Genomic DNA, 19998 nt, shown 5'->3' on the forward strand with positions numbered 1-19998 from the left:
CACATCATTTAAAATGCTATGTGTAATTTGATTTAATCTACTTTTGTCTATTTTCTGTAGATTACATTAAAAATAGTCATAAGGTGAGCCTTGGAGTCAGAAACACTGGAGCCAAGGAACTTTTGCTGAAGAAAGCCAGGACCACAAAATTCTTGCCCAACTCATATTTTACTCTTTTCTTCCCCCAGGACTGATCACTCTCTTTCTGGAATTTCATTTACAATCCCTCTTTCCAAATTAATAATGGCCAAAGGGTTGGAGCGGGTAGGAGGCTCCTCTCTTGGCTCCCCCACCTGTGCTCCCTACCATAAAATACAAGGTCTCCAGCCATCCCGGTGACTCTACAATGGCTTCTAACATAGTGTGATGCAAAATGAAAAGTCAGTGCACCCAAGGGGGCAGAGGCATTGAGGGGAACACACTCTTTTCTAATTTAGTCTCCACTTGTTTCTTAAAAGTTAATGCATTTGGGACTTGTTTTTTTTTTAGCCTGATCTTCTAAAGAAAGAAGACATACATGCTCATGCCACTTGCCTGAATGTGTATTTGCAATAAACATTGAGCCCATGGATTTATTTTCATGTAATCTGACAAAGGGCTAGAAGTAGAAATACCCATTTCATGAAAAGGTGTAGAGGAGGGAAATGTTAAGCATGCAGAACTTAACAATTGGTCCACATAGCTTAACGTTTGGTCCATGCCATAGAGTGCTCTAGGGTCCTGCTGCCCTGATAATGCAGACACGTAAGGTTCGTCATTTACAAATCCCAATCAGTACAGGGTTTCCTTTGCATGAAAGCTGCAGAAGGGGGGTGAGCTTGGGGCACTCTCTGGTCTCCTCTATTCATGAGGTTGACATGCAGGCAGGGGATACACCTAGACCTGGAAAATCTTTTTGGAAGTAGGTTTTTGTCTACCTTTCCCCCACTGAAGGAAAAGCTAATGATCTCCCTCATTTGGAAATTAGGACAATTGAGGGAGGGGGCCAGGAAGTGAGGCTTCATTAACTCTGTTGCTAACAGAACTACTTTCCTCCTGCCCCAACTTGCCTGTTACATCAGTACATTTTTCCCTCCGGTGGTACTTTCTATCTGAAGCTGCAACCTGTGATTAAATCAAACTGTGCCCAGTAGAGAACAGCCTTGTAGACCTCTAAGGGAAACTCAGGTGTTCTTAGATGCAGCATGGGTGATTCAGTAAGCAGCAGTCCTTTTGCCTGCTTACTAATCAACTGATACATAACCTGAATTAAGAGAGTGTCATTCTCATATCCAGATACCAGATTTTTTTTTATGGTGGAAGCATTGGCCTGAACAGATTCCAAGTGGAATAATGGCAGTGTGACTAGTTACGCTTTACCTTCTGGTCTCCTTTTAGGAGGAAGTAAAGATATAAGTGGTGGCAAGAAAAGAGTTTGTGAAAGAATCACATACTTCTATCTGTATTGATCACATTAATTATTCTGAGCTTACCTTTGGTGTGGCTGTGGTGCTTGTGGCAGGTTTTTGTTGATCTCTAAAAAGGCACGTCATTATAGAGAACAAAAAATGCTAAGCTTGTAATATGCTAGTGTGTGTGTATATATATATATTTGCCTTTTGTAGTTCTGAGATGTGAAATGATAAATACAGGTGCAGATGAAGTCTCTGTGCCACATAGCTGCATAACTCAGCCTGACCTCTAGGGACCTGCTTGGACAGAGAGCCCCAAGTGAGACAAGTGCAATGGTCAGTTCAGTTTCACTTTTGAAGGCACGGAGTCAGGAACAGCTCTCTCTCCCTTTCTTTGTAGGTAAATCTTCAAAGTAATTCTACAGTGATTACTGCCAGTTTAAAATATTGAGGATTTTTTAAACCTCACAATAATGTAAGTTTACCTACAATAAACAGGTATCTTGAAGCCTACTTCAGAGTTTAATTATTTCTTATTTACACGAACCTCCCCCTTATGGAGAAGACGACAAACAGGTAAATTTTCTAGCTTCCTCCTAAATTTTCTAACTTCCTCCTCACTCTCCAAGCTTGCCCAGAGCATGAACTGTGCCTGGGTGACTTTCTTCCCATTTGGGAACCAAATAAAGCTGTGTCTCCAGATATTTTTAAAACGGGATCTAATGGTGTTAACAGTCTGATTCAATCATTAACAAGAAAATGTAAAAAGACAAGTGAACTGCTGCAAGTGACAACAAATTTTTGGGCCGGTAGTGGGAAATGAACAGTTGTGTCATCATATTTAAGCTGAGAGCCTGAGGCAAAGGAAAGCTGAATCCTAAGGCAGGTGAGCAGCACCTGTGAGTTGTTGCTGTTGATTTATTTAACTTGTTGCTGGGGCCCACTGTACCTGAGGTAAGCTACTCCTAGATTTACATGGGTGACTTGTGCTGTATTTTATCTATAGTCTGTTCCCTGGATAAAAGGGATTTTGAGTAATGCTTGAAAATATTTTCTCTGCATTTCTGGTAATGCAAACAGTGAACTAACTGGTGAGGGTCTGTGTCTCAGGGAAACCTAGGTAACCATAAACAATGGAGGATAAAAGCTTGTTTTAAGCTGAAAGCTCAGGTAAAAGGGCTGAAGATCCTTTATAAGAGGAAAAAAAAAACAACAAACAAAAAACCCACATAACTATGTGAGCTTTTGATTGTGCTCTGAAGGAAAGCTCAAGATTAACTTCCCAGGGATCAGATTCTAGCTCATGGACTGTTCATGGACTTTCATCCTAGAAAGAAGACAGTTGCTTTTCATGCACAGGCACCTCAATGTGTACCAGACCAGTAGGCAGAGGAGGTTGTTTCTAAAAAGTCAGCAAGGATGCTGACAGCTGACTTCATAGTGGGGAAAGAACATTTTGCTGTGTCATCTGGGTGAAATTGCTCTCTGCTTTTCTGAAGTGTGAAAAGCTGGTGGGAGGGCACATCCATACCGATGGGAGCTGCATGGGTTGTAGGAGACTGTGCAGAAGTTACAGCAGGGAGTAGAGATACTCTGCTGTGTCTTTATGGCAGCATGAAAAGGGTAGGGTGTAGGATGCCTCCTTTGCTAGTTACTGCTCCTTCAGATGTGAAGACAAATGCATCACACAGTAGTGGAAGGAAGCCCTAGACAGGTCAGTGGGTGCAGACTGCTTGGGGAAATGAAAGTTATGGGAACCTTAGTGCTTCCCTTTTCAGTATTGCTGGCTGCTGTAATACATGCGCTCCAGCCAGGCTTGGTGGACAGATTATTGCAAATCTTCAGCTCTCTTACTTAGCTGCCCCTCTACGCCTCTGCGTTTCTACAGGTGATGTAATGGTAAAGGCAATACAGACAACAGCACAGCCTGCCTCATCTGTTAGTGCACCCATTTAATACACACATATTCTTCACCTGGACTGTGTTACGTGAAGCTTATGTTTAATTCATGGAAGTAAAAGTATCCTTTCTTATTCTGCTCTTCACTGACTTCACTCATTCATTTCACAGCCGTCCAACACAGTTACACTCAATTGATTTTCTTAGGGATGTAATACCTTCAAACCAGTAAGCACCGTTAGCATCTTGCTGAATTACAGCTTTCCAAAAAATGTCAATCAGTGAGGGCTTAAAAATATCTTAGCTGTGTTGAAGAGAAAGGAAACTTGAAAACCAAAGAGGAGAGAGTCACTCCATAATGCACTCACTGATATCTATCTATGATGCTATCAAATTAACTCAGCCTGAAGAGCAGCTAGAGATAGAGCTTGGCAGCACTCAATTTTTCAGTCTGTTTATTTTAGATAAACCCAGTGATGGTCTGAGCTAAAATTATCTCTAGTTTTTGTAAGCGTGTGGATAATGGAAAGACATGTCACTCAGGTCAATGAGATACAGATGTTCTATCAAATTTCAGTAGAATTTTCTCCAAATTTCAGAGATGAAAAAGGAAAGGTTAGGTGGGAAAATGTCTACTTTAAATATTTTGCTGAGATCTGACAATTCACTGGGATCAGATAAGATGAACAAATAATCAATCCTCATGCTTTCTTGGGGAATGAAGGCAGACTAGTAACCTACCATTTCCTTTGTCCTGTTATTCTGTGAGAATCCTCTCAGTTATGTCTAGCCACACTAAGTGCTTTGTTCGTTGTTGTTTCTCTTGTAAGTGCTTTTCTTCTTTGCGCTACTTGGAGTTAAATTAAAATAGGTTAACCAGTAACTAATTATTCCAGCAGCATTTGAACACTCATGTGCTTCCAGCTGTAAAAAAAAAATCTAAAATCTGTCTTTTGCTTTTATGTAGGTACTGCCATATTCCTTATTGCCAAGTCTTCCAGCAGCAAATAAAAATCATGCATCTGTTCCTCCTTTCCATTTTATCTTTGCTATTGAAACGCACTGGCAGCAGAGAAGTTATATTTGGTCATAATCATTGCACAGAATATCAAGTGGGCAACATGAACGTGATCCTCTCTGTCCCACATGGTGGGTCAATGGAACCTGAAGACATCCCTGATCAAGAGGCTGGCTGTTGGGATGCAGAGACATCTTCTTGTATTTTCTCTCATGACTGTCCTCCTGGAAGCATTCAAGACTATAAGAAGTGCAAAGTGTCTACCAACCAAGACAGGTATACCATAGAAGTGGCTCAGGTTCTTGCTGAAGAAATCAACAAGATTACTGATGGCTTCTTCCCACATATCGTTATAAACCACCTACAGAGGTTCAAGATGGATGCTAACAGGGAAAAGGAAGAAACCTCCTTTGGAATTCCCCAAGCAGAACAGGCCTGGGAGGATTATATGGGATTTTTGACCACTGCGAAATCACAGATGGCAAGGGGCCTGATTCTAGATATCCATGGACAAGCACATCCTGAACAGTGGATAGAACTAGGCTATACACTTTCAAAAACTTCCCTTAACTCAGGTGTCTTTTCTGCGTCATGTTCCTCCATTAGATATCTGGCCAATCAGCTAGTTAGTGTGTCTTTTGAGACTCTGCTTGCAGGGAACAGAAGTTTGGGCAAATATATTGAAGAACAAAATAACAGTTATGTTTGTGTGCCTTCTCCATCCAATCCTAGCCCCAATAATGGGAGCTATTATAGTGGTGGATACATAACAAAGACTTTTGGCTCCCGTGATTCTGGTGCCGTTGATGCCATTCAGATTGAGCTACCCCAGTGGGTTAGGGCACCTGAAGAGCGCCTCAGATTCTGTAAAGCATTAGCAAGAGCTGTAATGAAATTTTGGAAAACTAATTACTGCAGCCAGTCCAACCATGAGTTTCTGCCATGCTGAAAGAGGCTCTCTTAAGATACCTTTCCATACTATAGTAATGATCTGGAACAACAAAACAACTCATACACCTGTAACTCTTAAACCTGCAATATAATTCTGGATGCTGGAGGAGAGACACTAGCCTCCAAAGACAGACATTACCAGAGAAAATTCACAGATAATACCCAACAAATCAGTTAACAAACAGCTTTGTACTAGATCCAGCATTGAAAAGACTGCCTGAAGGGTATCTTTGGAAGTATCACTTGTCTTATATGCTTTTCTGTTCTTAGCTTCTTCCCAGCAGTGTCCTCTCTCCTCTAGGATACAATAAACAACTATTCTTCTAAATAATTCCTTGTAGTTCAGTGTCTTAGTAGATTATCTGTTAAAAGAAATGGGGTGTCTTTGCTTTTCTTGCAACACTTAAAACAACAACTAAATAATACCATTGTTTAAAATGTTTGGGGCCAGGACTAATTTCCGTTTGGTGTCTTTAAAGCATTAGGAGTTGGAACTCAACAAGTAAACTAATGCTGTGCAGTGACATACAGTCTGAACTACTTCAGGTTTTATGTAATGAATTATGACAAAAAAAAAGAGCATTACTATATAGTGCTGTGGTTTTGTCACGATTTAAATAGCACAGCAATAAGGTAGTAGTAATTGGATGGAAGGCTGCTAAAGACAACATGTACACGTCATGCATTTTAGACAGTTTTCTTTACTGCATGGTTCCCTCCTGAACGATGGTCCATTGACTTCATTCAGCATAGGATTAAATTTTTAATTGTTACAGGAAATAATATTACATTATGGAGGGACTGTTCTGCACGATGGAGAATATGGAGACATGAATAGACACAAGTGAAAATCAGCTCTTGGATAACACAGGAAATTAATAAGGAAACCAAAGGGAGCAGCTAGCAAGACTGAAAAAAATTCAAACATTAAGAGCCTAAGAAGAAATGTAGTAAGTAGTCAGTTCTGAGGAAGAACCAAGGAAGAATGGTGACCCTGCTTGAGCAGGGGGTTTGGACTAGATGATCTCTGGAGGTCCCTTCCAACCTCAACCATTCAGTGATTCTGTGAAGAAGTATTTAATAAACTAGAAAGAAGAGGGATATCTGCATCTTACAACCAGAGTTAAATACTTAAGTTTCAACTAGAAATAGGGAAAATGCCAAAGGGAAAACCTTACATAATTATAAAATGATGCATTTTTAAGAGCATATAAAGAAATGGGTATGCAGCTCTCTGAATCTGTTAATTTCTATTAATCTCTGAAGATGAAGCAATTTTCAATAGCTGGAAGAGAGCTGATGTGGCTGTCTTTCAAAGGCAAATAGGACTTGGAATTGTAGCGGTGTTAGCTTTTATAAGCTAATGGCTAAGTACTCATGATGTTGCTTGCTCATTTCCTCAAGTGGGATGGGGAAGAGAAGTGGAAGAGCAAAAGCAAGAAAATGTGTGGGTTGAGATAAAGGCAGTCTAATAGGTGAAACAAAGCTGCATGTGCAAGCAAGCAAAATAAGGACTTAATTTACTATTTCCCATCAGCAGGCTGATGTTTATCCCATTCCTGGGAAGCAGGGCCTCAGCACACATCATGGTTACTTGGGCAGATGAACACTGTAACCATAACCATCTCATCTTCCTCCTCCTTTTCCCAACCTTTTATCGCTGAGTAGGACGTTATATGGTATTGAATATCTCTGGTCAGCTTATGTCAGCTGTCCCAGCTGTGGTCATTCCCAACTTCTTGTGCACCCACATCCTACTCACTGGGGGTGGGGAAAACACCTTGACACAGTGCAGGCAATGCTCAGCAATAGCTACACCTGTTGTTGAGCTGTTAACATGCTCTTTTAGTCACAAATCTAAAACACAGTAATCATATGGGCTGCTATGAAGAAAATTAGTTCCATCCCAGATATTTTTTATTCTTCAGAGACGTCTGTATGGCTAGCAACACAAGTATTTTTGCAGATATATGGCCCTTAATCTTTAAAGCAGTTAATCATAAGAAGTTGCATTTCATTGTTATCAACCATCAAGAAGTAGATTGAGATGGACTTTTCTGTGAGTATCGTGTTAATAGTCATACACTGGCATTATTAGAATTTTTTTCCCTGCATGAAGGACTGGGGCAGATTTGATTTCTGTATGTTCTTTAATAATGAAATGGATATAATAGAAAATAACAGAAAAAAAAAAATAAGGAACCTGCTAATCCACTTGTCTTAAGATGGACATTATGTTTGTTTGTCTTGATCTTGTTCTCCACTGAGCTCTGTCTCCACCGTCCGTCTAGATAGACTGGACATCTCAGCTTTGTTCCACTGAAGACCTTTAAAAATAAATTGCGTAATTTCAAGAGCTAATGAATATGTTCTTGTAAATAGGTCATTTTATAGTATTTTGTAGCAGTACAGGCAAAAAATAAAATTATATATCTATATACATATTTGTTGTACATGTAGCTCACAAAAAGTCTGATGTCATTTTACTGTAAATCTACTGCAGTGCCATTGGCTTCAGTTTAATTGCTCCTAACTTGCCAAGTCACAAGACCCTCTGAATTTTATCTTCTTATTGAAGAAAATAAAACATAGATTTCCAAGGCACATTAATGGTCAGAAAAAAGTAGCATATGTGCAAGCTATTTGAACACTATGCATCAGCTCCTGAGTTCATTTTCATTGGGTTAGTATGGATGAGATACTATGTAAAGCTGCTTTTGCAAACATTGTCATATATATTTGAATACTCTATTCACCCCACCTAACCAGACGTTTAAATGTTAGGAGTCTTAACCAAGCTAGTTCTCTAGGTTCCCTCTATAGAGAGAAATCAGCACCTCTGCACAAGGTGATTCTTTCCATCCTACAATAGGTGAGATTGATGGAGCTGTGGAAGTTCTGGGCTCTCTCCATATAAGGAACAACCGAGGAAGCCTTGTTAGACAGCTTATAATAAATCTAATTAATATTACCCATAAAACAGTATTAAAGTAGCCAAAGCTTTGTGCAGATAAGAATCAGTAGTTTTTGGGCTGACTAAAATAAAGATTCTGAAAGAAGTTAATGACATGAAGTTGAACAAGAAAAATAAATGTCTGGACTACTCACTGTGCTGCATGCTCTCTTCAATTGGCTTCCCAAGCTTCCTCAAATGGAGAAGGGAGTTGAGTTGGTAGTAATGCAAACCATGTGAGAAAATTAAATTGAGAAGCATTTAAAAATAAAATGTCCAAGTATGTGATTGTAACCATTTACTAGTGCTAATGGCTTCTGCTGCATTAATGTCACTGCAAAAGGTGGAAAAGAAAACACTTGTGCTTACCTCATATATGGGAAGAGACCAAAATACTGCACCAGCTTCTCTGTTTCCTGACTCAAAAATTTCCAAAGGTTGTCTGTGGATGTGATCAAGTGAAACCAAAGTCAGTGCATTACTAGCTCAAGACAAAAGGTAATAAAGAAATGCTGTTGCATATTACTTTAGTTATTGAACAGCATAGTAACATTCATGTTATCTGAAGAAAGGAATGCAATTACTATGTAGAGAGATTGTGTTTTATGCACAAGTTTTGAACATTTCTAAACTAGGAAGAGATCCTTCTGCTATAGAAAAGGCACAATGTTGTGGTTTAACCCGGCTGGCAGCTAAACACCACACAGCCGTTCGCTCACCCTCCCCCCTCCCTCTCTGGGATGGGGGAGAGAAACGGGAAAGTGAAGCCGGTGAGTTGAGATAAAGACAGTTTATTAAGACAGGAATATAATAATAACAATAATAATAATAATAGTGATAATGATAATAGTATTAATAATAATAATAATGTGTAAGAAAACAAGTGATGCACAACGCAATTGCTCACCACCCGCTGACCGATGCCCAGCCTATCCCCGAGCAGCCAGCCCCCCACCCCGGCCAGCCACCCCTATATATTGTTTAGCATGACGTCAGATGGTATGGAATACCCCTTTGGCCAGTTTGGGTCAGCTGTCCTGGGTCTGTCCCCTCCCAGCTCCTGCTGCACCCCCAGCCTGCTCGCTGGCAGGACAGAGCGAGAAGCTGAAAAGTCCTTGGCCTGGTGTAAACACTGCTCTGCAACAATTAAAACATCAGCATGTTATCAGCACTCTTCTCATCCTAATCCAAAACATAGCACCCTACCAGCTACTATGAGGAAAAATTAACTCTGTCCTAACCGGAACCAGGACAGATATCCACCCCTTATTCCATACCATTTATGTCATGCTCAGGTTATACTCTTTCCAATACATTCTAATTAATCACCATTTTCATCTATCATATATAGCAATCATGGTAGTGATGACATACAGTATTATATAATAATTAACATACTACAATTCAACTCATGGGCTATTCTCACCCAGTATCAAATCCCCTTGAGGTACACACCGGACCTCCCCATTCTTTTGCATTACCCACCAAGTGCATCCAGGTCCCTGAGCAAAAGCAATTCCACGAATGGGTTTGCCTTTTCCTGAGGCAGGAGTAGCCCAGACTGTTTTACCCAGCATGTTTCTTACGTGCACTACAGGAACTTTATCCCCTTCTACAGTGCGTAACAGGTTTGATTGGGCAGGTCCAGCTCGGTTGGCAGATCCCCTGGTATTGACTAACCAGGTGGCCTTTGCCAAATGTGTATCCCAATTTTTGAATGTCCCAGCACCCATTGCTTTCAGTGTAGTCTTCAACAGTCCATTGTATCGTTCAACTTTTCCAGAGGCTGGTGCATGATAGGGGATGTGATACACCCACTCAATACCATGTTCTTTGGCCCAAGTGTCTATAAGGTTGTTTCGGAAATGAGTCCCGTTGTCTGACTCAATTCTCTCTGGGGTGCCATGTCGCCATAGGACTTGCTTTTCAAGGCCCAGGATAGTGTTCCGGGCGGTGGCATGGGGCACAGGATATGTTTCCAGCCATCCCGTGGTTGCTTCCACCATTGTAAGTACGTGGCGCTTGCCGTTGCGGGTTTGAGGGAGTGTGATGTAATCAATCTGCCAGGCCTCTCCATATTTATATTTCAGCCATCGTCCTCCATACCAAAGAGGTTTTGACCGTTTGGCTTGCTTGATTGCAGCACATGTTTCACAGTCATGAATAACCTGTGCTATAGTGTCCATGGTCAGGTCCACCCCTCGATCACGAGCCCATCTGTATGTTGCATCTCTACCTTGATGGCCTGAGGTGTCATGGGCCCATCGGGCTATAAATAATTCACCTTTATGTTGCCAGTCCAGGTCCACCTGAGCCACTTCAATCTTAGCAGCCTGATCCACCTGCTGGTTGTTTTGATGTTCTTCAGTAGCCCAATTCTTGGGCACATGAGCATCTACATGGCGTACCTTTACAACCAGGTTCTCTACCCGGGCAGCAATATCTTGCCACAATGCCGCAGCCCAGATGGGCTTGCCCCTGCGCTGCCAGTTGTTCTGCTTCCATTGCTGTAACCCCCCCCCACAGGGCATTTGCTACCATCCATGAATCAGTATAGAGATAGAGAACTGGCCACTTTTCTCGTTCAGCAATATCTAAAGCCAGCTGAATGGCTTTCACTTCTGCAAACTGACTCGATTCACCTTCTCCCTCAGCAGCTTCTGCAACTCGTCGTGTAGGACTCCATACAGCAGCTTTCCATCTCCGATGCTTTCCCACAATACGACAGGACCCGTCAGTGAACAAGGCATATTTCTTCTCATTTTCCGGTAGTTTGTTGTACAGTGGGGCTTCTTCAGCACGAACCACCTCCTCCTCTGATGATATCCCAAAGTATTTGCCTTCTGGCCAGTCCATAATCACCTCCAAGATTCCTGGGCAACTGGGGTTTCCTATTCGAGCCCGCTGAGTAATCAGTGCAACCCACTTGCTCCATGTAGCATCAGTTGCATGATGTGTAGAGGGGACCCTTCCTTTGAACATCCAGCCTAGTACCGGCAGTCGGGGTGCCAGGAGGAGCTGCGCTTCAGTACCGACCACTTCCGAAGCAGATCGAACTCCTTCATATGCTGCCAATATCTCCTTTTCAGTTGGAGTATAGCGGGCTTCAGATCCTCTGTATCCCCGACTCCAAAACCCCAGGGGTCGACCTCGAGTTTCCCCAGGTTCTTTCTGCCAGAGGCTCCAGGTGGGACCATTCTCCCCGGCTGCGGTGTAGAGCACATTCTTTACATCTGGTCCTGTTCAGACTGGCCCGAGGGCTACTGCATGAACTATTTCCTGCTTAATTTGTTCAAAGGCTTGTCGTTGCTCAGGGCCCCATTCAAAAGCATTCTTCTTACGGGTTACTTGGTAGAGCGGGTTTACAATCAGACTGTAATTTGGAATATGCATTCTCCAAAACCCCACGACACCTAGGAAAGTTTGTGTTTCTTTTTTGCTAGTTGGTGGAGACATAGCTGTTATTTTGTTGATCACATCCATTGGGATTTGACGACGTCCATCTTGCCATTTTATTCCTAAAAACTGGATCTCTCGTGCAGGTCCTTTAACTTTATTCTCTTTTATGGCAAAACCGGCCTTCAGAAGGATTTGGACTATTTTCTTCCCTTTCTCGAAAACTTCTTCTGCAGTGTCACCCCACACAATGATGTCATCGATGTACTGCAGGTGTTCAGGAGCTTCCCCCTGCTCCAGCGCAGACTGGATCAGTCCATGGCAAATGGTAGGGCTGTGTTTCCACCCCTGGGGCAGCTGATTCCAAGTATATTGGACTCCCCTCCAAGTGAAAGCAAACTGTGGCCTGCACTGTGCTGCTAGAGGGATGGAGAAAAATGCATTAGCGATATCAATTGTGGCATACCACTTGGCTGCCTTTGATTCCAGTTCATACTGGAGTTCTAGCATGTCCGGCACTGCAGCACTCAGTGGTGGCGTGACTTCGTTCAGGCCACGATAGTCCACTGTTAGTCTCCACTCACCATTAGACTTTCGCACTGGCCATTTAGGACTATTAAAAGGTGAATGAGTCTTGCTGATCACTCCTTGGCTCTCCAGTTGACGAATTAGCTTATGGATGGGACTCAGGGAGTCTCGGTTGGTGCGATATTGCCGCCGGTGCACAGTTGTGGTAGCGATCGGCACTTGCTGTTCTTCAACCCTCAGCAACCCCACAACAGACGGGTCCTCTGAGAGACCAGGCAAGGTAGACAACTGTTTAATGTCCTCTGTCTCCAGGACACACAACTAGCAAGATTCCAGCTTCCCCTGGGACAACAAATCAAGACGGTTAATGGCAAAATGTTTTTTTATCACCTAAACTAAAGCTAGTTTTAAATACTTATGTAGTTACATCACCTATTAACATCTTGGATAAGTTCAATACAGAAATAATTTTCAGGTTACTTGTCAGGTTTGTTGGATGTATGCTATTAGAGGACAATGGAAGTCTAGCCAAAGGGTAATGCAGTAAGAACTCTCTCCCAGATGATAGCTTCATCTCAGGACTGTCACTCTGGCAATCTCTGTTGGGCTGTGCAAATCCCAAACACTTCAGCAACCGGTTAGGAAAGATGCAGATGAACAAAAGGGCATTACTGCTGTAAATTGTAGGAAGCTCTGAATTACTGAAAATACATCAAGTACCTTTATAGTTCATCCATGCTCACCTGAATACTGATACTTACCTAGGTATTATACTTAAAGACAGGGCAGGAAATTTAACTGTTCTTATACAATATAGCAGTGATTTCACCCTAGGAGAGCAACTTATGGTCCTCCAATGAGGAAAAAAAAGTATAGCTAAACCTTGAAACAGTTGAAAACATGAGTTTAATTCAAAATGGCACAATGTACAGAGATTTTCTACTTAAGTTTTTTTCTAGTCTGAAGTAAAAACTGAAGTCCACTGTTTTGTTCATCTCTAAGGCTAATAAAAGGAAATCAAACCTTTTTTCTCATCAAAATCCCAGTCACAAGGGTACTCCAGTGCTAATGTTTTTGAACATGAAAGTATCTTACTTGTTCTATCAGCCTTCTTTTCAGATGACTAAGTAAAAGCCAATGTGGAGCCCATCTCTATTGACTTGTCCCACCATGTTCTCAGCCACTGACTCTGCTACATTAAAATTCATGTTTTATACCCAGCATCAACTTTTTTTTTTTTTCTCCCCACTAACACTGTTCTCTCTTATTATACATTGCTGTCTACAGCTGTTGAACAACAGTATATACTCCTACAGCACAAACGGCTCCAGCAGTTTCCCGGTGATTTAAACACAGGCCACTTCAGAGACTGTGCAGCCTCCATGGCCGGTATAACTGTTACTTAAGGGAGCTTGTCAACTTGTTGCTTCCTTGGGGTGAAATGACAGAATGTCTCAAAACTGTGTGCTTGGCTACCTTTACCTAGCAGCAAGTAATCCACTAGCTCCAACTAGTCAATCATCTGTATGAGATGAGAACTGATCCTTGGTGTCCCAGGAAACAGGAGAAAGGAGGTGGCAAGACAGGGCAATAAGCGACAGAGAAGTATCTTCCACTCACCTTGTCATCATTTCACCCAAGATACACCGAGAGAAATGGTCACATGGAGTAATGTCTTTTACTGACTACTGTTTGAATCTTAGCTGGCCACATTAGCATTACAGATTGTGGTACATAGGAGACCCACAGTACCACAGATTTTAGGAGAGGGTGTTAAGAGTTCATACCCCTCACTATTTGATGCTCCTATCTAAATAGCAATTTTGAATTTGACATTCTTAATTGCTTCAAAATAAAATTATTTTGATGTATAAATTATTCCATATCATCAAAATATGATTTATATTGGGAGCTTCAAAGGTGTCATGAAGTGCTTCATGTACACTTTGTCAATCCAGACACTGGTTTGTCATCTTTAGAAGGCTAGATAAATTGATATATAAAACACTAGTTAGCAAAACTGAGTGCAGACTCAATGTCTGGTAATGGCTTTTCATCATTTCTCTCAGTTCTTACTACAATTCCTCTATGCCACTGTAATAACGAAGAGGGTTTCCTCTGGTCATATATCTGGTTTCCAAAGTTAATCACGAGAAGAAATGATCTAGATTAGAATATCTATTAGTGCAGATTAACAGAGTTTAACTTTATAATCATAAAAAATGCCATAACACACAAGCTAAGGAATCGTAAACTACAGAGAGAAACTGATACAATTTTTCTTTATGGGTCTGTCTTCCTGCTGACATTTTTCAGTATGTCACCTGAGACACTCATTTAAACTGTGAGCACCTATGCTATTCAGCTGGGTTTGTACCTTTTCATATATATGCACATTTAGGGAATATCTGTTAATAACATTTATAATGTGAATTATCATTTAAAATTCTAAAATATTATCTTGGTGAATTATATGACAGCTATCCAATAAGGTAATAGTATTAACATCAGAAGATAAATGGACTTAACCCAAGAGAAGCTTCTATACCCTGTGAAGAGCAAAGCCTAACATATGTAAGTAACAGACTCTTGGAGAAGTATTGGCTAGCAAAAGTAGGCTAGCTATCCATTATACTATTTGGTACAATTAATCCAGAGAATCGAGCTACTCTTGAGGTGGCAGCATACAGATCATATAGAATAATAAGACTGAAACTTTCTGTTGCACAGTATGTGACTGCCTTTTTTTTTTTTTCCCAATTTTTGCATGGTTAAATAGGCTTCTCATTTTCTTCCAGTCTAATTATTGTGTTTTAAATGTATGCTACCTGTTCTCCTTTACTGAAATATTTGAAGGGTCCTTAAAAAAGTAGTCGTGTTTGACACAGGCATGTCATTTATGCAAAGTTTCTTTAAGGTTAGCTGCCTTTAATTATAGTATCTTTGATTCCAGAGGTTTCAGACTGGTTGCTGCCTGTTCAAAAGGACTACAGGGAATAGGCCTTCAAACACAGCCAATAACTTCTCTTCACTGATGAATTACTATTCTGACTTCAGTGGCACTACTCACATTAGTAAGAACTCTATGTAATAATAAGTGCTTCCAGGATACTGGCCTAGATGGGCTAACACTAAAGTATCTTTGAGCTTTCCCATTGTCCCAAAGTGCTTTGGTTAAAAGGCAGCCTAAAAAGTGCACACGGTACATGAAACCTTAACATTAAAGCATGTGTGATTTTCTTAAACTGTGAAATAATTTTTCCTAGGCTTGGATTGCCTTGTCACTAAAGACCATGTGCATGTTGCTTCTGCATTTGCTTAACCCAATGATTAATAAAACAGGGATCTCCAGGACTAGAAATATGACTTCCTATAGCCTTAGCTAAAGGGCCAAGTATTACTGGCTTGACTTGTAGCCAACCCACATCCCTTGAGAACTCTACCTAGAATTAAAGAGGTCCAACACTGCTATTGAACATACAACATGCCTGTGTCAGACTGTTATGGTCTGAAGTATGTGAATATGTCTACAACATCCCAGCAAACTTAATAAGACCATTTTTTAAACTGAAGGATTGTTTCTGGGATGAAGCTATTCACATTAAGCTTTTTCAATAAAGGTTTGGGGATCCCAGAAGTATATCAGCTTGTGGAACTGGAAGAGAAACAGGCTGCTAACCTGAACATTGTACATAACAAACAGACTCTAAATAAGGCTAAAATCTGAAGCAATTATGTAGTCATCACTATCACTCAATTCAAATCCTGACCATCACCTAATCCTAACAGTCACCTAGTTATAACATTTAAGAGATTCATTCATGGTTTGTAAAACCATATTCATTAAAAAAAAAAAAAGGGTTATACTGAATACCTCATAGGAATTATTTTTATTTTTATGACCTTCAGTCAAAAGATGCTCTGTAAGTATAATATTTTCAGAACTGTTCCCCAAGTCATACGTGTATATAAATGCTTAAGATCTTACCTGTCCCTGTCCAGCATTAGAGGATATTCAAATTTCTTTTTATTTTTCATATGCTTGCTTTCCTTTTTAATTATAATAGGAAAGCTATTAACATCACAAGGCAAAATCAAACGACTGATATCTGATAATTCAAACTTCCTGGGCTGTCCGAACTAACCAAGATAGCATCCATTCGTGGCATGCCAGAGTCTATAGACATAGAAGAAGTGTTGCCAAAGGACGGAAAGGAAAAATGGATCATCTTAGAAGTGGAGCAAACATGAATAATGTTTGTATACATGATCAGGTTCTGCAGCATTGCACTAGAGTGCAGTGTGTAAGTCATTAAAAAAAAACAAAAACAATGATATTAAAGATCAGTTTATCATTTAAGTAACTTGAGAAAAAAAAATCTCAGAAGGATGTTGGAAAAATCAGAAAACAATCAAACAGTTCATTTTTATAAGTAGGAAATTGAGGAGTAAAGGCACCAATATCCTGAACTGCTCTAACTGTAAGATACTGCCACCACAGTAGGATCTACACAAAAATTCCTCAGCCATTCTCCCCCCAAAATAAACATAAAATTAAAAAACAACAACAACAACAAACAAACAAACAAACAAAAACTTCACATGTACTTACTAGCCAAGAAAGAATTATGCAGTTGTCTATAAAAAGGCTTGAGACTGAAATGGTTTAATTTGCTACGTTGTGATGTTAACAACCCATGTTAACTTAGAAAGTACTGAAAGCTAAAATGGAATGGGAACAGGAGGTCCTATGGGGATGTTACCCATGCATTCAAGGTCACCTTGTTGGTAGAAAATGACAGTCTGTAAATGGTATGACTTCATGGGAAAAGCGGAAGTGTTACATTAAAAAATTCGTTCTTGCAGGTGCAGAACAGAAAACGCACCTATTAGCCTATATGCAAGTCCAGCAAGAAGAGGACCTTTGGAGACTGTTCAACTGACTGGCCATAGAATTAAGAAATGTTAGTCATTTTGTACCTGACTGAACCATCAACAGATGCTGTCACTACCACATTTTTCTCCTCTTCATGAAATAAGCCAACCACTTCAGTAGAACGTGCCCTCCAGCAGAGCTTCTCCTTTATTTGCCGAGGGAAAAAAGGAACATAACCACATTTCAGGCAGTTCTGTATGCCACCATGGTTACTGGCTTACTGTGTTCATCAGTATGGCTGTCTGAAAATTAAGAGGTGAAATATTATTCCTTCCAACAAACAGGCTGCAAATGGCACATGGTAGAAACACTGCTCAGGGGACAGGGATAAATGAATTCTTAACGTAACCTCTTTGAACACACTAGAATAATGCTGGCAGCATTTTACTTATGTTTCCTCTTGTTTTTCACAGCATCAGATTATTATTGAAAGCAAAAGACATGACCTTTATGTGCAGGAAACAGTTTTAGTCCCTGTAGAGGTCTGAATCCATTTTTCTCTATTTGTCTTACCCTCTTATACTGTTCAGGTTAAGAAAATATGTCAGATTTTTCCTTACTCTTTTACTATTTTGTGGATCTTCTAAGAATGACACAATGCTCCAGCGCATAATACGTCCCTCTGTTTAAAAAAGAAAAAAGCAAAACGTCAATACATTTCATTATTGCCACACATTTGCTTGTTGCTACCATATGCTTTTGGTAAACCCTGGTCAGAATGATGAAAAGATTTCAGGTCATTGTCAAGCACACAAAATAGAAAATAATATACCATTTATTAATGTGCAAAGAAATACATATACTCTTTGTGAGTAATGTATCTTTGAATAGATTTGAAATGGGAAGAATGTAAAGTTGTTTTTTTCCTTGAATGACAAGAGTAAAAAATAAGATTCATCTTGTCCAGACAGTTATCTATTGCACAAGCTAGGTCTTAGAGTTTTCTAGGGATTGAACTATATTTCAATCCTGGTAAAATGGATAGTGTTTGCTGATATGCATACATAATGAAAGCTTAATGTTTTACAACCTCCCAGTGCACTCATGTGAAACTAGAATCAAAGAACCATTTTCCTTATGACCCATTACTGCTTAGTTTCCTGAGAAGGCTCCCTCTTTCCTGATGTGGTTGCTTCTTATCTCCTTCGTTTCTACTACTAGACAGGAATCTTTTGTGTAATTCCAGCCTTCATACTGATCACATCTGGTTTCTAGGACTGTACATTTGCAAGCAAGCAAGGAGGCTGATAGAGTAGTTGACCTTCTAAAAAAGGAAAATCTATAATGGGAACAAGAATTTAGTAGTAGCACTGCAGATAAAAGAGAAGGGTGCAGAAGTCATGAGAAGTATATCTGCTCAGTGGCACAACCACAAAAGGACAAAGGGAGAGTATCAGATGAATAGGTAATAGGGTGGTTACTTTTCCATAAATAAACAAAATCTTGCTCAGTGCATGCTGCCTTCCTGAACTCACGTACAGATTTGAATCAATGGGGAGTGGAAAATCCTCTTCATTTTCAACACCAGCTTCAAACTCTTGCTCGGTTTTGAAACAAATTAAAAAACAACAACAACAACAACAACAACAAAAACAAAAACCAAACCTTGATTCATCCAAATTCTGACAGCATAAGAGCAGCAAACTATAAGAAACTGTTCTAATAGGCATTTGAGAAGAAAAGTGACACATTAAAGGACAAAAATCTCATATGACAGATGCAGAAGAGGAAAATGGCCAGGGTGAGTATAGAGATTTGGAGGAGAGTCAGACAGCAGATAAACTCTGATTGCCTGACAGATGAAAGCCAGGTCTGGTGTGAAATTAAAAGTCTAACAATGAGCTGCTAGCACAGGTCACAATTGCTTTCTTTCCTTCTATAGCTGTGTACTGATGAGGCCATTGCTGTGCACTCCATATTAGTGTCTGAATCATGGTTCTTGGTACAGCCACAGCAGCATTTGTTTGTTGTCATTTTGTTTTAGTTATGTTACTTCAGACATTAAATTCAGGGTACTGAATCCCTGAAGCCACTGTACCTACCTTATTTAGGTTCAATCTGTCTTTGTGCTCTGGAATGGCATTGATATCTGTACTCACAGCAGTAGTAGAGGACAGAAAACAAACTTTCCTGTGTGAAAGAAAATAACTGGATAGAGATGGCTTAAAATATGAAATACATTATTAGAGATCACTGACAATCTTGAACATACTGTTTTTTATCTGGAAGTCAACACGATCCAGTGTATTACAGTGTAATGAAATGGTGCCTGAAATGATTAGATTGATTAGACTAAGAATTGCTGGTGTTTTAGAAATGTACCCAAGTAACTCAGCAAGGTTTACATATTACACAGCCAAACTTTCTTGTCAAGACTTTTGAGCAAGTTAAATCCATATTAAGTCAAAATGAACTGATGTTCATCCTCCAGCGAAGAGAAGAGGAAAAATTCAGTACATGCCAATGGCTTGTCTGCTTTCATTTTACACAGTGCTTTTCTCTACAAATAGTTTTCAATTAATTATAGAAACTAACCTTCAATTTATTAAGATAATGCTCAGAAATGGGATTGTGTGGAAGAAACTCAAGAAAAACATGGATGTATTCTTCAGTTTTTGTTTCTGAGCCAAGAAAAGTTCTGACTCTTAATGAAAGGTTCTTGCACCATAATTTACACTGATGTCATGACTGCTGTGTTTTTGATAAGAGTATCTAAATATCTGGGACAAAGTAAAAGCCATACAGAAAGTGTGCAGCTGGGATAGCACACTAAAATTTTCACAGGTGACTGTGACTTTGTAATTTTTCAGACTTTGAATTTATAAACTTGCTACCATTCTTTAACATCCTGTGTGTATATGTGGCCATAGCCAAATTCATCCAGATACCTTCACAGTACATACAGTACATCCTAAGCCTGTATTAT

The 19998-nt window shown here is 40.0% G+C and overlaps 2 protein-coding genes across 4 annotated transcripts in view; one reads left to right on the plus strand and one right to left on the minus strand.

Annotated features, from left to right (window-relative positions):
• Window positions 1–19998, minus strand: part of WDR64 (WD repeat domain 64) — an 82924-nt gene that overhangs the window by 790 nt on the left and 62136 nt on the right. The window contains 8 exon segments of the mRNA XM_066993182.1: window positions 7463–7586; window positions 8368–8401; window positions 8582–8654; window positions 9223–9365; window positions 14514–14544; window positions 16125–16313; window positions 17117–17290; window positions 19089–19202. Coding sequence (XP_066849283.1) covers window positions 7492–7586; window positions 8368–8401; window positions 8582–8654; window positions 9223–9365; window positions 14514–14544; window positions 16125–16313; window positions 17117–17290; window positions 19089–19202 — 853 coding nt within the window. The 3' untranslated portion in view covers window positions 7463–7491.
• Window positions 923–6051, plus strand: LOC106049170 (uncharacterized). 3 transcript variants are annotated; one of them, XM_048079946.2, is made up of 3 exons: window positions 923–1791; window positions 1890–1967; window positions 4395–6051. In XM_048079946.2, the coding sequence occupies exons 1-3, from the start codon at window positions 1725–1727 to the stop codon at window positions 5255–5257; spliced, it is 1008 nt and encodes a 335-aa protein (XP_047935903.2). In that variant the 5' UTR covers window positions 923–1724; the 3' UTR covers window positions 5258–6051. The 3 variants fall into 3 exon arrangements, with proteins under 3 accessions (XP_047935903.2, XP_066850078.1, XP_047935902.2); XM_066993977.1 differs by having other exon boundaries at window positions 938–1791; window positions 1872–1967; window positions 4258–6051; XM_048079945.2 differs by having other exon boundaries at window positions 938–1791; window positions 4258–6051.

The sequence above is a fragment of the Anser cygnoides genome, chromosome 3 (assembly GCF_040182565.1).
Source record: "Anser cygnoides isolate HZ-2024a breed goose chromosome 3, Taihu_goose_T2T_genome, whole genome shotgun sequence".
NCBI lineage: Eukaryota > Metazoa > Chordata > Aves > Anseriformes > Anatidae > Anser > Anser cygnoides.

Bases quoted from the DNA above. Each gene is read 5' to 3' on its own strand.
- LOC106049170 (XM_066993977.1), top strand. From the start codon at position 1,948: ATGGAGAAGACGACAAACAG. The intron at 1,968-4,257 runs GTAAATTTTCTA...GCTTTTATGTAG, and splicing joins ATGGAGAAGACGACAAACAG to GTACTGCCATATTCCTTATT.